This window comes from Trichosurus vulpecula, chromosome 3, assembly GCF_011100635.1.
Source record: "Trichosurus vulpecula isolate mTriVul1 chromosome 3, mTriVul1.pri, whole genome shotgun sequence".
Classification (NCBI taxonomy): domain Eukaryota; kingdom Metazoa; phylum Chordata; class Mammalia; order Diprotodontia; family Phalangeridae; genus Trichosurus; species Trichosurus vulpecula.
In genome coordinates, this window is record NC_050575.1 from 270,090,472 (window position 1) to 270,112,992 (window position 22,521).

General features: G+C 36.5%; 1 protein-coding gene across 2 annotated transcripts in view; it reads left to right on the forward strand.

Moving 5' to 3' along the window:
* Positions 1-22,521, forward strand: part of SPTLC3 (serine palmitoyltransferase long chain base subunit 3) — a 217,900-nt gene that overhangs the window by 144,102 nt on the left and 51,277 nt on the right. For both annotated transcript variants that reach the window (XM_036749299.1, XM_036749300.1), the window contains exon 9: positions 12,573-12,699. In XM_036749299.1, coding sequence (XP_036605194.1) covers positions 12,573-12,699 — 127 coding nt within the window. The remainder of the gene's footprint in view (positions 1-12,572; positions 12,700-22,521) is intronic.

Here is a 22,521-nt window from a genome sequence, read left to right on the forward strand (position 1 = left end):
ACAGACTCAGATTCAGTCTCAGACTTTGGAATCTTCCTTTGGTGACAAAGAAGACCAAAACATACAGCGAGAAGAAGTCAACAAAGTCAAAGAGCCTACACCAAAAGCCTCCAAGAAAAACAAGAACTGGTCTCAGGCCATGGAAGAGCTCAAAAAGGATTTGGAAAAGCAAGTTAGAAAAGTAGAGAAAAAATTGGGAAGAGAAATAAGAATGATGCGAGAAAACCATGAAAAACAAGTCAATGACTTCCTGAAGCAGACTCAAAAAAATACTGAAAAAAATACTGAAGAAAACAATACCTTAAAAACAGACTAAGTCAAATGGCAAAAGAGCTCCAAAAAGCCAATGAGAAGAAGAATGCCTTGAAAGGCAGAATTAGCCAAATGGAAAAGGAGGTCGAAAAGACGACAGAAGAAAATACCACCTTAGAAATTAGATTGGAGCAAGTGGAAGCTAGTGAATTGATGAGAAATCAAGATATTATAAAACAGAATCAAAGGAATGAAAAAGTGGAAGACAATGTGAAGTATCTCATTGGAAAGGCCACTGACCTGGAAAATAGATCCAGGAGAGATCATTTAAAAATTATTGGACTACCTGAAAGCCAGGATCAAAAAAAGGGCCTAGATATCATCTTCAGAAATTATCAAGGAGAACTGCCCTGATATTCTAGAGCCAGAGGGTAAAATAGAAATACAAAGAATCCACTGATTGCTTCCTCAAAAAGATCCCCCAAAAAAGACTCCTAGGAACATTGTTGCCAAATTCCAGAGCTCCCAGATCAAGGAGAAAATACTGCAAGCAGCCAGAAAGAAACAATTTGAGTACTGTAGAAACACAGTCAGAATAATGCAAGATCTAGCAGTTTCTACATTAAGGGATCAAAGGACTTGGAATACGATATTCTGGAGGTCAATGGAGTTAGGATTAAAACCAAGAATCACCTACCCAGCAAAACTGAGTATCATGCTCCAAGGCAAAATGTGGATTTTCAATAAAATAGAGGGCTTTCAAGCTTTCTCAGTGAAAAGACCAGAGCTGAATAGAAAATTTGACTTTCAAACACAAGAATCAAGAGAAGCATGAAAAGGTAAACAAGAAAGAGAAATCACAAGGGACTTACTAAAGTTGAACTGTTTTGTTTACATTACTACATGGAAAGATGATGTGTACGATTCATGAAACCTCAGTATTAGGGTAGCTGAAGGGAATATGCATATATATATATATATGTATATATATATGTGTGTTTGTGTATATGTATATGTGTATGTGTGTGTGTATATATATACACATATATATATGTGTGTGTGTGTATATATATATATATATAGAGAGAGAGAGAGAGAGAGACAGAGACAGAGAGAGAGAGAGAGAGAGAGAGACAGAGAGAGAGACAGAGAGACAGAGAGAGAGACAGAGGGCACAGGGTGAGTTGAATATGAAGGGATGATATCTAAAAAAGTAAAATCAAATTAAAGGATGAGAAAGGAATATATTGAGAGAGGGAGAAAGGGAGAGATAGAATGGGGTAAATTATCTCACATAAAAGTGGTAAGAAAAAGAGGTTCTGTAGGAAGGGAAGAGGGAGCAGGTGACAGGGAATGAGTGAATCTTGCTCTCATTGGATTTGACCTGAGGAGAGAATAATACACACACTCAACTGGGTATCTTACCCCACAGAAAAGAAGGAGGAAGAAGAGAAAAAATGGGGGATGATAGAAGGGAGGGTAGATAGGGGGAGGAGGTAATCAAAAACAAACACTTTTGAAAAGGGACAGGGTCAAGGGAGAAAATTCAATAAAGGGGGATAGGTTAGGAAGGAGCAAAATATAGTCTTTCACAACATGAGTATTATGGAAGGGTTTTACATAATGATAGGCATGTGGCCTATGTTGAATCGCTTGCTTTCTTAGGGAGGGTGCGTGGGAAGGGAAGAGGGGAGAGAATTTGGAACTCAAAGTTTTAGGAACAGATGTTCAAAAACAAAAAAAAATGTTTTTGCATGTAACTAGGAAATAAGATACATAGGCAATGGGGTGTAGAAATTTGTCTTGCCCTACAAGAAAGGAAGGGAAAAGGGAATGAGAGGGGAGTGGGGTGACAGAAGGGAGGGCTGATTGGGGAATGGGGCAATCAGAATATATGCCATATTGGAGTGGGAGGGAGGGTAGAAATGGGGAGAAAATTCATAATTCAAGCTCTTGTAAAAATCAATGCTGAAAATGAAATACATTAAATAAATTAAATAAATAATGTTTTTAAAAAAGGATATGTGTTCAGAATTAAATAATGATCCTCTTTGAAGCATGCTTATAAAAACTAAAAGTTAAATGTGAAACCCTAATGTAGAATAAGGATGGGAGACTATACTATAAATTGACAATTAATATTGATCAAATCTAGTAGTATCTGGATTGGTATACTGATTACAGGTAGTATTGATGGTAAGGTATGTTTTACTTTAACTGATGTTATTTGAGTTAGGATGCAAGTTCAAATCAAACCAGAGCAAATTCAAAAAAATGGTATGATGCACTTTAGTAAATAGGGTTACTAGTCTTTGAGGCAGTATAAACAATCTTTTTAAAACCTTATGTAACTAGATAATCCAATAATACTAAGGATTTATTTTTGTTTGGCATAATTTTCATTTAAATTTGATTATAAAATTGTATTAAAGTCATAGACAGACATGTTAAATTTAAGTGATCTTCAACATTATCCTAGGGAACAAGTGATATGGTATACAAAGTTGTATATGGAATGATTTTTATCTCAATATCTAATACATTAGAAAAAATTTAATTTCTATTGTACTCTCATAGTCTGCTGATCTGAAACCTCAGCTGTGTCCTTCTAAAGCAATATATGCTAATGCTAACAGTCTAGGGCTTTTAAATAAGTATTACTGTTGGTTTGAAACTGGACCATTAGGATAGAGCTTTGTGTTTAAAAGCAAGACATATGGGGTATGCTATTGTCATAACGGTCCTGTAACAATTCAACTTAGAGAGACTAAATAGTTGTCTATCCAGATTCAAGTAAGCAGCAATTTAATTGACGAATTATGTGGTAGTTGGAGCACTTAAGGCTACTTGTAGGCTAATGAATATAAACTAACATACAGGGTTGGGAAAGCATATGGTTACTCAGTGCGACATATAGCTTAATTTCCAAAAAAGCTAAAACAAGTTCAAATTTCCCTGTTCTATCATGTTGTGGGGAGAAAAAAAAAAAAAACTTCCCTTTAAAGATGAACCAAAGAACCACAGTATGCCTCATATATCTTATGCTTCATTTTGTAAAGCATTTTGTAGATGCACTCTTACTCCTAAACAACTGATTCATTCAAAAATTTCCTTTCTAATTCATCAGTGCAACTTAAGTTTGCTGAAATAACCTAACAAAGTACCATTATGTTCTGGTACTAAGAAAGTGACCTTTCAATAAAACTATTGCAATGAAAAAATAAATAAATAAAATCTAATTCTATTGGGGAATACCCTGTGCACACACATTGGTCTCTCCAAACAATTCTCATTTTTCTTCTTCATCAGAAATTTTTCCCTTCCTTCAGAATTTCTTTCTTGAAGTCTTCCAGATCCTCCTATTGCATTTTCCCTTGTAGAATTTCAGTCTATCACATCTTCCTTATACTATCTCTGAACCCTTGGATATCAGTTTTCTCCAATCGAGGATATAGTCTGACCATGCCTGGTTTACCTCTTCTCTACCATAAACTCTAAGGAAGGTATGATCACTGTCTAATATTCCTATCATATCTGCCCCCAATCACCAAGTACCCCAACTAATAATGAGAATCAGATTAAGATTCTTCTACCTTTTGAAAGCTGAAATTATCATTAAGATAAGTCAACAAGTTATTAGCCACTCTACCTTTGGCCAAGAGAAAGCTTTAAACATGTCTGGACAACTAAAATTAGCCATCATGCCAAGAATGTGATGTTTCTAAAACCACTGATCTATTTCCTATTTCTATTCTGGTAGTCTGTGGTATACTCTTATTCACCAAACTGATTCTGTTTTTCTGATCTTCAACCAAATGTTTTCAACTATGTTGTTGTTTGTTTCCTAGATTTCCTTACCAGTATACATTCTTAACATACATGACATGGATAAGGAGCCAGCAAAAGTGTCTTAGGAATGGTCAGACTGGTAAAAAGGAAAACAAGGAGAAATAGGGTAATGAAAATTCAAAAACAAGAGATTATTCAGAAGGAAAGAGTGGTCACTTACATGAAATGCTACAGAGAAGTCAATACGGATAAGGGCTGAGAAAGGAACATAAGATATGGCAAGAGATCACTAATTCTGCCTTTTGGGACCAAACAGATAAGACTAGTTCCTTCACCGTATTAACAATCCTTCAAAGAACTGAATACAGCTAACACATGTCCTTCTTGAGTCTTCATTTCCTGCTCTTCTTCTACAAATTTTCCTCCAACTTCAAATCAATCTCTGACTTTCACAAATATGAATTCCTCCATATCAACTTCACAGCTTCCTTCCCTGTGCTATTCATTTCAGTTCTTCCTCTCTTCTCTTGCTTCCCTCACAACGCCCCCAAGCCAATTGTAGAAAAAAACTGAACATTTTGTATTTGTGCAAATTTTCTCACTTCTCCCTCCTCCCCCAGCAGAATATAAGCTTCCCAAGGCTAAGAATTTTTTTTTATTTTGTCGTATCCCTAGTGACTAGCACTGTGCTTGATATATGTGTGTATATATACAATAGGTGTTCAATAATTTTTTAAATTAATTGAATACTACAAAATGATAGTACATGTAAATATACATTTGTATTCTATAAACCTTTTAGTTCATGAATAACAATTTATATACAAAGTACTTCTGCATATATTATTGCCTTTAATAAGTAACATATATATTATATATAAGCTGGAACATAAATCTTCCCATTATTGATGCAGAAAATCCAATAACAATGTTCTGTACCTCATTGATTCTGATAGCGTACAGTACAATGAAACTTACCATATGTACATGTAATAGTCAACTTTCTGAAAAAACTAGAGACCTATGGTGGTTTTCATATCCTTTATATTATGCCATGACTTCTATTTTGGCTTCAATTTCCTATATGTACAAGAGAAGAGAGGTCTAGGTTGCATCAAAGATCCCTCCCAGCTCTAAATCGTGAGTTAACTAACTACTGTTGCTCCTTCTCTTCTATCCTATGCTGTAGTTTTATATTCTGCCACTAGATGGTAGAAAGAAATAGAAAATGAGATACAAGTCACCAAAGCAGTTATCAAAACTTCAGAGGGAAAAGGGAGGACCTCAAAAATCATCTGGTCTAGTAAAAAAAAAATGTCCTGTAGCTCTAGGAAGCAAAATTCAAAAACCAAAGTTTTTATGGGGTGTGAAGAGTACACAGTATGGTACAGTACTGGACTTTGAATCAGAGCAGACCTGGATCAAAATCCCTTCTCAGACACTTACTAGTTATATTACCACAGACAAGTCACAAGTCACAAATAATTATTATGAGGACCAAATAAGATAATATAGATAAGGCACTTTGTAAGCCTTAAAGCATCACATATTAATGTTGTTGCTGTCAATCCAGGAACTGGCTACATGACCTCTAGCCTACCGGCTTTTATTAGGTTGGTCCCCATAAGGACCTCTAGAGTTTACATAAAGAGTCCATGATTTACTGGATGTCATGTCTGTTCTCATAGTCTACAGCCTCAGTTTCTAATGTAGTCTTTAAATAAGAACAAACCAGTGTGTTTCCACTTAAGAAAGTCACATTTTGAAGTTCTAAGAAGCATTAGTACTTTCTTTATTTTATGTTCTTTACTTCAGGTTTCCACTGTACAGATTTTCCTCTGAATGTTGACTGCGTAAAAGGTTTCTGTTCTGAGTTTGATAATTTTTGTTGTTTTTTTTACTAAAAAGATATACTGTGCAAACCTAAGAATCCTTGATTCGAAAGTAGTTTCTTACCTTTCTACTCAGTACTCTTCCAAAAATAGAATACCTCATATTTTTTCAGAAGTTAAAAAGTAAAACAAAAGGATTTTTTTTTAAATTTGCATTACTGGGAAACCTCCATAAAAAAAATTCAAAATCAGCGCTAATGAAATTTTTTTAAAAACCACTTCTGTTTTTAAGTGCAGCGATTCAAAATATTTACTTTCTTAAGTCTAAGAAAATTCAAATAGATGCCCAATTGGTTGTCAGCTAACCTCAGCTGACCTATCAGTCAGGTCCAAAGGTTTGGCAAAATAAAACCTTATGTCTCTCATCTATAAATATAAAAGGTAGTATTTACATTAGAATGTATGTATGAAATTCTGGCATCTCGTTATGGAGTAGCATTAACTCTGGATTCACAAAGGCTAATGCCAGCTGTGCAAGGTAATAGTATCTTGTATTTACGTACAAAATTTCTCTATGGATCTCAAAGTTACAGCTTTATAGTTGCAACTAGATACATCTTCGGTAGGTTAGGCATCATGCTCTAACATCTCAAACCAATGCATAACAAGAAAGATGACTAAATCATATGAGTTGACCAGGAAAATTAAATTACAAATAGTTTAGTGACCAACAGTGAGGGAGGGCCAGAAAAACAAACTGAATAAATGCGGGCTTATTCGATCGCTTTTTGGCAATGCCAAAGTATCAAACATTTTCACATGTTTCCCCTCTCTCAGTATCCCTTCCCCTTTGCAGGTGCATGGATAGCATTCTTCATTCTTTGTCTACTAAACACAATAAATAAGATAAGATAATAATCTCATTCATTAGCACCCTCCAGAAATCTCTTATCTGGAAAATTTTACCTGAAAGAGAGACAAATATTTGAAAACAAAGACATAAAAGATGGTTTGAGAAATGTTTTGAGCACTATGATGTTCCCACACATAAATACACACACACGCATTAATTTTTCCCTGACAAAATATGAAACATTTATTTTCCCTCACATATTCTGCCATCACGTATGAATTAAAAAATAGTAGCTGGGCTGCGTTCTTCTCTCCTCACTCCCTACAAGTCACTGAAATTCCTTCTCCAAAGCCAAGCTTTGCATCTTGCCAATTTTGAGATTTTGTGTGATCATCCTCCAGCCATAAACAGCTCCAATTTGAAATCCTCTCTTTTCAGGACTTCTGAGAAAAAAATCAGAGGGGATGCCTTCTCTCTACCTATCACAACTTTTTCTTATAAATGGCTTGTTTAGAGAAAGGGATGAGCTGATGAGAATTGTTTGTTTCTTTCCATTTCTCTAGTTGCTGAAGAGATTCTGTAAAGTCTGCTGAACACAGAATGATCCAGATTTTCTTAAGTGCATGAGAGGGTTTTGTTTAGTTATCTCGAGTGTTTTTGCATGCACTGAACCACCTCCTGGTAATTTCAGCCTGCAAATGAACAACAATTTTTTAAATTTAAATTTAAATTAATTAAATTTAAATTAAAGGATTTTTTAAAAATGATGGTAGCCATTATGATTCAAACCTGCAAGGCTAGAATTCAGAAGGGGAGAGCAGTGAAAAACAGGAGAGGCTGCCATAAACTACAGCATACTGCTCAGCTAAAGGTTCAGTGAAACAGGTTTGGCATGGGTCTTTTAGCTTGGTGAGATTTTGCATTCATCCACAGCAAGTCTGGTAAAATCTGACTTCCTGCTCAGCTCAGCTTTGGCCCAAGTTCTTTGATATGGCTGTGTTTAACAGTCCTTTGAAGTAAATGGGGGTCACGAAATGAGCACTAAAATGTTTATTCAAACAATCCTCTTGTCTGAATTCCTTCAGCAAGGCTACCCCTGTCCTTGAACCATGGACCTAAGAGTAGGGAAAATAATCAGAATTTTGAACCTACATTTGTGCACTATAACCTCTCCATAACTAGATCTAGAGCCCACTCTGAAGCAAGACACAACACAGACCCAAATTGCAAAAGGCCAAAATCAACTATTAATTAATTTTTCATGATGCTTGAATGGACAGGAGAAAGGAGAAATCAACAATCAAGACTTCTATCCTTCCTTGATGTTCCCCAGAGCTCAATCCACAGTACCACTTTCTGACTAGCCATTCTAAGTAATATGAATCCACAAATACAATCTCTGAAAAACTTAGCTAGGAGAAAAAAAGAAATAAATCTGCAAGCAAGTTAAGACCTTAAATATAAATTTTATTACCCTTTTTGAAGTATACTCACTGCCATCAGAGAAGCAATGACTCCATAAAATTTCTAGATATGCAAAGGGTTAGGAAAATTAGCACATAAGAAGAGGGCTGGGACATTTTTATGAACCTAAAAAGGTTCTTCCAACCTCTCAAAAACTTTAACTTTCATTCCTTGCTCCCAGAGTTCACTATACATATGATCCCCAACACAATCAAGAGCTCTCTGACACCTATATCACTGCCCATCAATCTCACTTCTAATAAAGCAATAAAAAAGCACTGATGAAATACTTACATACTCACACTATACTCACACTAGATATGACACTATCACACAAACCCACCACACGATCATCCACCCTATCCCTTTCTCCCTCCCCTCAGGGCCTCCCAGCCACTTCTTCTCAAAACAAAAGTAGGAGGTGTTCAGAAACTCATGACTCACATTTGCTATATGACCTTAGGGATGGTTCTCCAAGTATTTCTAATACATAGTGGGATAGTGGGAGAAGGCCATGTCACTATGACCCATTTTACCATCCTGCTCCCTTCAGCTGTATCTGACCAGGGTTTCTCAGCTCTGCACATGCCTTGTCAAATGCCAAATCACTGATTGTCTCATTTTCCCAAACATACAACCCCTCAAAATAGTTTCACCATAGATTAACTCTGAAATTATACAACCATTTTCTCACTAAATATAGTCACTACCTCTCAAAAGCTAAATTGAATACTACAGATTTAAGTGTTAAAGGAATTCAAAAAAGAGAGAGAGATCAATATATATTAATTGTCCAGGAAGGCATCACAGAAGAGGATGGGGTCTGAGGCTCGGATTTATCACTTTGCTCTTAAACCAGTTCCCTTTCCCAACTTTCCTGCCTTAATGACACTACTGGTTTCCCAATAATTCAAGTTTGAGGGCTGAGTCATTGTCGCTCCTTCTTCATCCCTTATCTAGTCTGTCTTTAATTCATCCCTTCCTACCATTTCCACTGCCTTTATCTTATCAATCCTCTCATCCTCTCCAGGTCTACTGTAACAGCCTCTTAACAAATCTCTGTCTCTGGTTTCTAAATACTACCTTCCTCCAGATCCTTCCCCCACCAACTTTCCTGTATATCACTGACAGCTAATCTTCCCAAAAGATTTCAATTTCATCATGTCACTCTCTTGCTCACAGGCCTCCAATGGTTCCACACTGCCTAGAAGATAAAAATCCAAACTTCTCAGTCAAATATCAAAAGCTGACACAACCTTGCCCCATCTCTATCTATCCAATCTCATCTCTCACTGCTCCACAGTACAAAGTCTTCCACTGCCAGATGCTTATCATAACTCTCATATATGTCATATATATAAAATCACCCTCTAGTCTCTACACCTTTTCCTGAGCTATTTTCCTGGAATGTCCCCTCACTCTTCTCTATCTTCCCAAATGTTACCTATCCTACAAGACTAGGCTCAGGTCTCAGAACTGCCATGAGGTTATCCCTGATCACTAATTCATATTAATTTCCCCATTCTTTGAACTACAATACCACTTGTCTCTATTGCTCATTCTGGCTCTTAATTGCATTCCACTTTGTATTGTTTTTCTATAATGTCTCTGTATCATAACTTTCATCTGGATATGTCTTTTCTTCTCAATTAGATGGTAAAATCCCTGGAGGCAGGATCCGTATCTTATGCTTCTTCCTTACTCCTTTTGGAACCCAGCACATTGCCATCAACATATCAATAACTATTTGAATTTATTAATTATGATCAATGGGAAAAAGAAACACTGAAAAGATAATTAATCAACAAGTATGAAGAAACTACTTTGTCACTGGTATTGAGCTAGGCAAGTTATTCCAGGTATCAGGGGAAAGGAGCAGCACGAACAAAGTTTAAAATGCCAAAATAACTTTGATAGAGAGGAGGTAGGCCTGACATGAAATGTAGATTCCAAATAAAGAATAATATTTTCTTACTCTTCCCTGAGCTTTTGACTCCCTATCCTTGTCCCACTGCCGCCACTGGGCTCCTGTCTGGCACAGTGTTGTATATTACCCTAAGGAAACTGTTAGAAAATTATCAGAGTCCATATCTGAAAGCAAACGTCTAAGCCCTATTTTTATCTCACAAAAATGACTATGGGTAATTTATTGCAGATATTGTTATTTGTATAGAAATCTATCATCCACCTAATAACCCCTTCTGTAAGACATCTTGAGTGGTTCTACACTTGCTCCCACACCATTAAGGCAACAAAATAATTACACTGGATCAGGGTGTGATATCCTATATCAGGGCTGTCCAACCTTAGGTTTTTAATGAAACAATAGACAACATATTTTGATTTGCCATTTTAGTGAGAGTTCTGGGGTTGCTCAGCTTCATTTACTAAAGCATTTATGTAAATTTCTATGCCTGTAGGCGGGACACACTGCGGCAGATCTTCATCGTCCCAATGTCAAGACTTATGGACTATTGTATTAATTCATCTGGGGCTTTCTAAAGACCCTTTTCACTCCATTAGTAAATATTCCTGACCAACTCTTCTGTGCAAGTCCCTATGCTAGATACATTGTTGAGAATACAAAGAAGCATAAGATATCTTTCCAGCCCAGGGCAATATATATAAACAACTAAATTACAAACAACCCAAGCACAAACAACACAGGACTTAATAAATATCATGATTGATACAACGTTCAATGGGAATCCAGGGAAAGGAGAACACTTCCAATGTATTAGGGGAAAGGTATTAGGGAAGGCTTCAAGGAGGAAGTGCCCTTAAAGCTGGGTCTCTAAGAATATTTGAAATTTGGAGAGGAAGAGATGTATAGAGGGGGCATGCCCAAAAAGAGAACAGTTTGAACAAATGCCTGGAGGCAGTAAAGTGTAAGCTATGTTTGAGGAATAGCTTGTTCAATTTGGCTATAGCATTCTTACAGAGAGGTAGCAGAAAACAAAACTGGAAAGGTAAGTTGAGCCAAACTTCACCTTGAATGGCAAGATAAGGAGTTTTTGTTTTGTGTGTACTACGCATTCCACTGAAACTGGGCTACCGGTTATTCTGCAAACTCATTCTATTTCTGACCTCTAGACATGGTCAGCAGTCCCCTTTCCTATCCCACCTAGAATGCTCTCTTCCCCATTTTCTCCTTTCACAATCCTTCTCCTCCTTCAAGGCTCAGGTACCCACCACTTCTGTGATGTAATTCCCAATCTCAACAATTAATTGTTCATGATTTCTCTCTCCTCTAATTTTCCTAGCACATTTCCTCTGGCTCTCTACTTTTTATTATGTACATGTATGTATAGTCTTTTTTTCATTTCCCCAATAGAAATAAGTTCCTTTAATATAGGTAGTATGAGTTTTTTTCATCTTTGAATTCCAAGTGCTTAGTACAATGCCTTCCACAAGAAGATACTTGAAAAGAGTACTCAACGGGCACCATCCAGGAATAAAAAAGTTTTCCAAAAAGTAAGGTTCAGCCCAGCCTTTGTTCAAATTATTGCAAGTTCTGAGTGGAGTCATAATTAATTAGTTTCGCCTATAGGTTTTATTTTGGTATCAGACACAAGAAACAAAGGCTAAGGCTTTTTCCTTCTAACAAAGATCACCATTTTATTAACAATCAGGTCCCTGAGTAATACTGATCAAAAATTTTCAATATTCTCCACTACTTCTGTATAAAACTCAAACGCCTAAATCAACCTGGAACTATAAACCTTTTACAATCTGGCCTCTACCTACCTTTGCAACTTTGTCATCCCTTATTGGATTAGGAGGTAGTTAGCTGACTCAATGGAGAGAGCCAAGGAAATAGCAAACCACTCCAGGAACAGCTTGGTCCACTGGACCATGAAGAGTTGGACACAACTGAATAATTCAACAACATCAACACTGGTCTAAATGTTTCATTAAAGCTATGTTGTCTCCTCAATTCAATCTGTGTGTGTGTTATGTGTGTGTGTGTGTGTGTGTGTGTGTGTGTGTGTGTATGTCTGGTGCTAGGTATACCAAGATAGCAATGTATTGATAACACATTATTTAATGCTGTCAGAGAAAACAAATGAGCCCTTGACTTCAAGGAGTTTCCAGTCTGGTTGGAAAGATAAGAAAGGCTCACACAGGCAAAAACTAATAATGCTACCTACTATTTTTCTAGTGTGTTTTACATTATTCCCCCTCTGTAGTCTACATTCCAGCCGAACTCGTCTACTCTTCTTTCCCCTTTGAACAGACCTAAAGTGGGCCATGGGGAAGATTACCACTTCTTGTAAAACACACACACACATACACACACACACACACACACACACACACACATGCACACTCTAACGTTTATTTGATTTGTATTTTGGTTTTCTTTTTTTACTTTATTTCAGGACCTAGTGGATTATTTAAGAGTTCATTCATATGGTGCTGTTTATGCTACATCTATGTCCGCACCTATAGCAGAACAAATAATCAGGTCTATGAAATGTCTCATGGGACTAGACGGAACAACAAATGGTAAGACAACAAATGTATAATAGATCATATTTACTCTGCCTCCCAGGGCTGTTTCTGCCTTTCTTGCACCTGGACAAAGAACCATATAGAATATATACTAGTATTTTATTTGTACTTTGTTATGAAATATCTTTCATAAAATGAGTTTCTGTAAATCAGAATGTTTTAAATGAACTGTATAAAATACACTTTAACAAATCTAGGGCAAATAATCCTGTGTGAATTTGCTATACAAATTTAGAAGGTTTTATTTTTATATTAGTTTTTATATTACTTGTTTTTTTTAATATGGCATATTTGTTGGTTACTCTTCTCTCTTAAGATGCAACTCCATGTTGCCTGCTCTTTAATAAGCACTAGGGAGAAAGACATTACACAGGAAGGGTTACTACTGTCCTTTAAAAGAGAGATCAGTTGTCACAGAAGAAAAATACAATGATGTAGTAAACATAAAGTTTATAATTTATTTCTCTATGAAGACTTTCATTTGAAGTAAACAAACGTGCATAGTACATTATTGCGAGGACCTAATTTTTCCAATGTTGGTTTTATTTAAATTGAAGTGAGGAATGAAGAACACAGGCTGGGAATCCTTCCATTACTTTCTTTTTTCTGCCTAGAAAACTAACTTAGTAACTGACTTACAGGGTAAAGTTACCCCGAACTAAAAGGCCCACACTATTACCCTGCTGTTGCTGTCTTGGGGGATCTGAGGAGACTAGCATTAAAGCCTTCGTCTTTGGCTCACTCTGCTGTGCAACTGTAATCGAAGCCTGCAAAGCTTTGTTTCATCCTGAGTTTGGGGAGTGATTTGCCAGATCTGTTTCTTGATGAATGTCTTCACTTTAATCTGCAATGCAAAGCCATCCGCTTCAAAGACAGGCAAGCAACGAGAATAAGGTCAATGTTTCTTTGATGCCATGGTTCAAAGATGAAATAGCAGTGCCACTAAAATGACAGTGTTTATGCAAAAACAGCCACCCTTCACTCCAAAGCTAGGCTGGTGAGGAGTTAATGCATAGACTGGGGGACTGCAGACAAACAATGTAGAACATATGCACTCTAGTCCCTTTTTCATCTCCTATGTATAATACTTTACAGAGTTAAATGAACCCAGAGAGGAGACTTGATTTTTCATCCTAACAAATGTTGGGTGGCCTCTAAGAGCATGCAAGACAATAATTCCTTGAGGACAGGGTCCCTGTTTCACATCTATTTTGTATCTTCCTCACCACCTCACCCTCCCAGGTCAAGCATAGTGCTGAGAGATTAATAAATATATGTTCATTAGATATAAATCAAAAAACTATTCTTTCCTCCAATGAAATCTCATAAGGTGCAATTTCACATGCCAGCCAGGACTAGATGAAATGACAAGAGAGATAGAACAAAGATCAAGCCTTTGTATCAAACATGAGTATAGTCCTCATGATTCAGTTATTCAGCTCTTCACACCAACTCAAACTGGATTTCCCTGAGACATATCAAACTCAAGATGTCCAAAATAGAATTAGCTATCTCCCAAAACCCATGCTTCTTCCAAATTTCCCTGTTTTTGTCTAAGGCCACCACCGTTCTTCAAGTCTCCTTAATTCATAAACTCTTCACTCTTCCTCATCCTCCTTATTCAGTCAGTTACCAAATCTTGCCATTTCTAATTCCTCTGCGTCTCTCACATTTGACCCATCTCATATAACCACCACCTTAGATCAGTCCCTCACCGTCTCTAGAATATTATTACTATGGCTTCCTAATTGGTCTCCCTGCCTCGACTATATCCAAACTCTAGTTCATCCTTCACACAGCTCCCAAAATGATTTTCCTTGAATGCAGATCTAATCATGTCACTCCCCTCATCAATAAACTCCAGGGACCCCCTGTTGTCTCTAAGAAAAAATATAAATTTCCTTTGTTTAGTTTTTTAAAGCAATTCACAACCTGGACCCAACCAATTTTTGCATATTTATTGTACTCTATCTCCTTGTTCCCACAGTTTCCCATTTAAGCCAACTGACCTTCTCTCCATCACTCACAAACAGTACTGTTATTATTGTTCATCACCCATCTTGGTGTCTTTGCCCCATTAAAATATAAGCTCTTTTTGAGTAGGGATTATTACATTCATTGTATCTATGTCACAAGTGCCTAGCATACAATAAGCACTTAATAAATACTTGCTGTTTGAACTTGTCCCTTTCATTATTAGACAACCCTACTCTCCACCCCTATTCTGTCCTGTTTCTATCCTAATTCTATTGTGTCTTCTGGTGGAGCCAAAATCCATATAGTCTCTCCTTGGTCCTGAAGGACTGAAAGCCTGGATTAAGCACGTAAATCCTATACTAGGGATGGGGAACCTGCGGCCTTCAAGGCTACCTGCGGCCCTCTGGGTCCTCAAGTGAAGCCCTTTGACTGAATCCAAACTTCACAGAACAAATCCCCTTAATAAAAGGATTTGTTCTGTAAAACTTGAACTCAGTCAAAAGGCCACTCACCCAAGGACCTAGAAGGCCACATGTGGTCTCGAGGCCACAGGTTCCCAATCCCTATCCTAAGCATTCATGAGCTGCCTCATTTATCACCAAGGTTGAGATATGAAGTTAAGGCTTATTCAAAATGTAACCTACCTCTAAAATACCTGGAAATAAGTTGTATTTGAAAGCAGTATTTCTCCATCCATAAAGCAACATGACAATTAAGGCAAAGACAAGAAAAAATGTAATTTTGTCTCAATTATGTACATTCAAGTAAAGCTTTTCTAACTGCCCTAAGTCTTTCACTTGACCTTCTCTACCATTCCCATCAGTAGGTGTTCTAAGCCTTTCTCTCTTCAATCTCTCCAAATTTCCACCACCCCCTCTGTCATCAGATGCCTTCAACTCCTAATTTACTGAGAAAATATGTGTCATGTACTATAACATCCCTCACTTTCCCTGCTCTACAACTTAAATCTATAGTATCACCCATCCTCTCTGCCTTGACTCTTGTCTCTAAAGAAGAGATGAACCTTCTTGCCAAAGTCAACTAGCAACGCTATTACCTTCTCTTTTTTAAGAAACCTTCCCTCCATGATTACCAGTGCTCTCTTAACTGCTAAATCTGATGATCCTTAGCGATGCATCCTCCATGACCTCCATGACCTCCATTGACCTTTTTGCAGCTTTTGGTACTGTTGACCACCCATCTTTCTAGATACTCTATCTATCTATCTATCTATCTATCTATCTATTTCTTGTCTATCTATCTCCTATCTGTCTGACTACTCTTCAGCCTCCCCTGCTGTCTCAACATCTACCTCCTGACTCTACAACAAAAGTGATACCTAGGGCCCTTTTTGTACCCTCTTCACTTCTGTCTCTATACTCTCATCACTGAAGCTCTAATCACCACTTGGGTTTAATTATCATCTCTATACACGTAACTCCCAAGTCTATATTTCCAATCTCAATTTCTCTCCTGGACTCTAGTTATACACCATCAATAGCTTGATGGATGTCTCCACTAGAATGTAGCATATGCATTTCAAATTGAACAGGCCCCAAACAACTCGTCAGTCACATATGAAGCACTTACTACAGGACAGCACTGATAAAGCACTGGAAAGAATTCATTTTCTTCCCCATCCCTCCTTAAAACTGTCAGTCCAAACTCCCTCTATCCCTCTTGAAGGCTCATTATCCTATCAGTCAACACAGGTTACCATTAACTTCGGAGTAAATCTTTAATTTTTAAATTTTTATTTAAATTTAATTTTTTAAATTTTAAATTTAACTTTTTAAATTTAATTGCCAAATTTTGTCAATGCTAATTCAAAATCTCTCACAACTGACCCCTTGTCTCCAAGTAGCCACCATCCTAGTGTGAGCTCATATCCCCTCTTCCTTATCTGAATTACTCTGATAGTCTCTTAATTGGTTTTCTTGCTTATGATCTTTCCTCTCCCCAAACTACCTTCTATACAGCTGCCAAAATAATTCTCCTAAAGCACAGGTCTGATTATATCACTTCTATGTTCAAAACTATTCAGTGGCTCCCCACTGTCTATACAACAAATACTAATTTCTAAGTCTTCCATGCTCTAGCTCCAACCTCCTTTTCCAGCCTTGTTTCCTACTACTCTCCTTCATGAACTCTATATTAAAACCAATCTGGACTCCTGGCTGTTCCTAGAACTGGATACTTCAACTCCAAATTTGATTCATTCCCACAAGCTGCCCCCATACCTTAAATGCACTCCCATCTCATCACCATCCCTCGTACTATTATCTTCCTTAGAGGCTTAAATTCAGTGCCACATCCTTCATGAAGTCTTCCTTGGTCCGCCCAAATGTTGATATTCTCTTTTTCATTCAACATTCCATGTATTGCAACATGGAGACAGCATGTATCTATAATATGTAGTGACAGTCCCACTGTCCCCTGCCCTAGACAGACCCTAAAATCCTAAATTAAAGGGAGATTAAGGTAGATTAAACCTAGATCAAAGGTAGAAGGGACTTCAGAGATTATCCACACCTTCACTTTACAAATGTAAAACTAAAGTTCTGAAAAAACTAAGAGACTTGTCCAGGGTCACCCAGATAGTAAACAGAACCTCTAGAGTACTATATTCTGTTTGGGGCACACATTCTAAGATATTGGTCAGGAAGTATTCACAGGGGAGCTAGCAAGGTGAAAGGCCTCAAAGCTCATGTCATATGAGGACTGGTTTAAGAAAAATGGAGAAGTCTTACAGGAACATTAAAATCTCTAAGTACTTGAAGGGCTGTCAAATGTAAGAGGAATTAGACTTGTTCTGCTTGGTGCTGGAAGACAGAAGAAGAGGTAATAGTTCCAAGTGATAAGTTTAAGCTTCCCATAAGGAAAAGTTTCCTAATCTTAGATCTATTCATAAGGATAGGTGTTGTAAAGTGTTGAATCCCCCTTCATTGAGAATCTTGAAGCAGAGGCTGGATGACTACTTAAATATGCAGTAAAGGGAATTCTTTCTCAAATACAGGTTGGACTAAGGGGCTACTGTTGTACCTTCCTTCTCTGGCATTCTCTGATTCTGTGCACTGAATTAAATTACTTATGCAGATGAACTAAGTAATCGATAAATGTGAGGAGGTACAAAGTGCTTTGAAGAATTTAGCCAGAAGACTTAGAGGAAAAGAATGGCAGAATTTAATTTGAAAGGTGAAGTTAAACACTGTCAATCATTCCTCAGACAAAAGGAACTCTGTGTGGAGCAGGCTCTCTTTTTTTTCGTCAGACAGACTGAAATGATGCTGTTCTGTGCACTGAGATGTATAATAAAAATGTTCACCAACAGAGGGCCTCCTTAGACATATCCTTTCTGATTTTTATTTATTGAATGACTTAAGTAGTATGTAATCTATTCGATCTGTGATGGATTTGTCAAACTCTGCCTTTCAATACTGCTTATGAACCACATGATGTCTTAGTAGATTGACAGGAAGGGCCCTATTTGAGAGTGTACCCTTAAATTTATCAGGGAAACTTCTTAATCTACCTCACTATTTCACTTTTTGATCACTGATCCCATCAGCAACATCACATGGCTCAATAAAGATGTGTGGTCATACTGATTTTTTTGCACACGTTTGGTTAATTATGGAGCTACCATTAATAATAAAACTGCTTTACATAAAATACAATATTTGGGTAAAATTAATATGTGGCCCTTCCCTGATATACTTCCCCTCAGCAAACATATTCTAGAAGACTATTAGCTTTCCTGTTTCTACTCAAAGGGAGTTTGTTTTCTATAATTATTTTTTCAGTATTCAACTGCAATTGGATGAGAAAAATATTTTCCTATCTGTTAGGAAATAATTTCAAGTCATTTTTTAAACATAAAGACAATACGAAACAGATAAAAAACACCATCCAGTTCAAATTTTCCACAATCCTAACATAGAATCATAGAATTTCAGAGTTGGAAAGGATGTTAGTGGTAAAATCCCTAAGCATGATTCTAACCTACAGTAAACCTGGCAAGTGATCACTCAGACTCTGCTTGAAGATTTTCTGTGATGGTGCATCTTGTAATGCAGATCATTTCACTTTTGGATAGCTCTCATTAGAAAGTTCTTTTCTAGGAAGTACAAATCTAGCTTTCTGGAACTTCTACTAAACATGTAGTAAGTACAAGGAATAAAAAGATGGACAGACAATTTGAGTGCTGCCTTGGTATCCATGAAACTTTAAAAGACCTAAAGATATATCTTCCACACAGTGGGTAAATAATGCAAAGAGGATTTATGGGGAAACATGAATGAGAACCACAAAGGAAAAACAGGCAAAAATGAGCTGTGAATAGTGTTGTTAAAAGAGGTGTCTATATTTATGAAATTGCATCTATTACTATCTGTGCTTGCCTCTTATCTCCTTAATTAACTTTAAGATCCATAAGGGAAGCTACAATGTCTCATCTAAACTTTGTATCTTCCCCAGTATAGAGTGTGACAAATAGTGTGACAAAAAGGTCTTAAAAATGATTGGTGAGTGGAAGTCACAAGATGAGCAACAAGATACTGGACTAGACATTTTCTAGTATCTTCATGACTTCTCTAACCTCACCGAAATACAAATTATACATCAAAGATAATGCTATTTCTGCTGTCTCCAAAACCTGGGGGAAAGTGGTCAAACACACAGCCTATGCAGAACCAGATTAAAATGTAACTGGGAGATATTTAACAAAATAAATAAGAATTACAATAAAACATAGATAATGTTAATATCAGGTTTTCTAAGTCAATATGTGACCTACAGGGATCCTCATATACACTTTTAGTGGCCCCTGTCAAATTCTATGCAAATTTGACACCACTGGTCTAGGACACCTAGAAGTAAAAAAGGTTTAAAAAAATTTAACTATTGCCTAACTTTAACTCACTCAGTACCCTCTCTCCCATCACACTATCAGTAGCAAGGCTACACTAGCCAATCAGAAACGAGCTTACAATAATAACTAACCCCATACCTCAGTCTACCTTCCCTCTCTCCTTTGGAGATCTGGGGTCTAGATTGCAGAAGTTTGCTGGGGCCTTGGTCAGCACCATGGCAGCATTCAGCATTTTGTGCTGCAAAAGATTTAAGCAAAGAAACTGAGAAACAAAGAGAAAGGGATAGGGTACGTTTCTGGGTTTGAAACTCTAACACCCTAACAACCCTCCCTCCTCCTAGAGCCTTGAAGATCCAAACTCCAAATGACAGAAATCACCCCTGGATATGGTGACACCAGAGTGGCAGCACTCTGAAATGCCAGAGAAATGAGGAACAGAGAGGATATAGGATAGCATGTATAGAGATGCTATGTAGTAATCCACTAAGCCTGAGGGAAAGAACCAAACATCCAACTATGGCCAATTATATATCACCACCCTCCCCCTGACTCTCCTCAAATCACCTAGGCTAGTGAACAATGATTTTGTCCAGTGTGAGAGAAGGCTGAGATACTTTGAGATCCAACCACCAAGGAAACTATTATTGGAGGAGAGGGAGTCAGAAAGTGAGCAAAAGTAGAAAATAAGGATGAGAAAGACTGAAATTACCAAGGATCCCAGGAAGAAGAAAACTCAAAAACTTTGAACACAAGCAGATAAATCAATAGGGAAACCCCTAATAGTAGAAGGAAATAGGTGTCCAAATCTAGTAAACAAGTATAGGCATTTAAAAATAAACACTACAAAACAAGAGAAAACAACTCAACATTTGATGAGACAGAGGAGCCTGTAGATTTTGAGGAGAACATGGAACCTTAACACACTGTTCCTGAGTGGATTTAAGGAGAAATGAAAATTGTAAGAGCATAGTTTATGGCCTGACAGCAAAAATAACTGACAGAATAGAAAAACTGGGATCTGTGATGATATGTCTCACCAAAGAAACAAAAGAGAAAACAAGTGATTCTAAATGCAAATACCCAGAAATGAAAGCCAACCGAGAAGAGAAGCAAAAATCAATAACAAAAGAAAATGCACTCTCTTCAAGCAAAACATATTGATATCATAGAAATAGCTCTCAGAGACAATCTAAGGATTACAGTTCTCCCAGAAGAATACAAATCAAAAAACCTGAACACCATAATACAAGAAATAATACAAGAAATGTTTCCATAACTTCTGAGCACAGAAAGTGAAAAACAATTGAAAGAATTTATAAATTATCTCCAGTAAAAAAAAAAAACTCAGGGCTACAAATTCCAAGCCATACACTGGTTAAATTTTAAAATTTAGTTCAGAGAAAGAAATTTGGCAAGCAACTAAGAAAGACCTTAAACTACAAAGGAAAGGAAATTTGAATAACACAAGACTTTCTAGATCTGCAAGAAAATGGAACAATGTGCTCTGAAGAGCACTGGAGCTCAGGATGCATTCCAGGGTGTTCTACCCTACAAATATGAGCTTAATAATAAGTCAAAAAAGACATATATTCAATAATACAAACCACACCAAAATAAAGACAGTAATTATTTCAGGGGCCACAAACAAAAGGCAGAGGCCCAAATGGAGAACTTACAATGAAATCCTAAATAATAAGGGTTGACCCCTTATAGAAATTATACAAACAAAAATTATATGAAACTAATGATAAAACAACATAACAAAATTTCTGGGATGCAGCTAAAACAGTTTTCAGGGAGAAAATTACATCCCTGCAAACATACATTAAGAAAATTTAAAAAGAAAGGATTAATGAACTGAATATGTATTTTTTTTTAATTAGAAAGACAACAAATAATCCTAAAATAAGCACAAAAGATTTTTAATCACTTTAAAAACTGAAAGCAAAACAGATAAATTAGGAACAAAAAAATTAAAATGATAAAACTAAAAGCTAGTTTTTTGAAAATACTAATAAAATCGATAAAACTTTTAGCTAACTTGATTTTTAAAAAGGGGCAAATCAAATAAATAAAAGAGCAAATGAGTAAGGTGAAATCACAACAAAAACAAAAGAAATTAACTCAGAGTATATTATATACTTACATGTTATCAAAATTTAGAACACAAAAGAAACAGCAGAATACCCTCAAGATTATGAAATACCAAAGTATTAGAAGACCAGATAGAGATCCTATGTAGCCCAATATCAGAAAATGACATAGATGTAGCTGTAAAGGAAATACCCAAGAAAAAAAAACTCCTAGTCCTAACGGGTTTACAGCAAAATTCTATCAAACTTTTGAAGAACAATTGGTACCTATACTTTGCAAACCGTTCTCAAAAACTGAGAAATAAAGCACCTTAACAGAAAAAAAAATTATAGGTGAATATCACTAATGAATACTGATTGAACAATTTTAAACAGAATCCAGTAAAGAACTTGGTAAGTAAAAGAATGTATACATGCATGAATGAGTGAACAGGAACTGATAATAAATTTCTTGCATAATCAATCTGGGAACAAAGATACATGTGCATGATGTTAAATGTCACTAATGTTTATAATTACTTTAATAGTTCTTTGACTAAAGACTGACATCACAAGATCACTACTTCTCAAGCTAGATCCATACCCAATCAACTAAAGAATAAGGCAATTCAGTTAATGCAAGACAATATCTTCACATGGCAATGTCTAGTTAACTAAGTGAAAGAAATTATTTACTTAAATTAACAGTCAATTTAATTGCTTCATTTCTCCATTTGTCTGGACTAGACACCATGCAATGTATCTGAACTGTTTTCTAAATGTTAATCAATATGATCTGGACACTACCTAATCCTAATAGTTCATACTACTCCGTATTTCTAAATAAAGAATGGTGAAGTATTTAGGTATTCAAATGGTATTTTAGATTTTTATTTC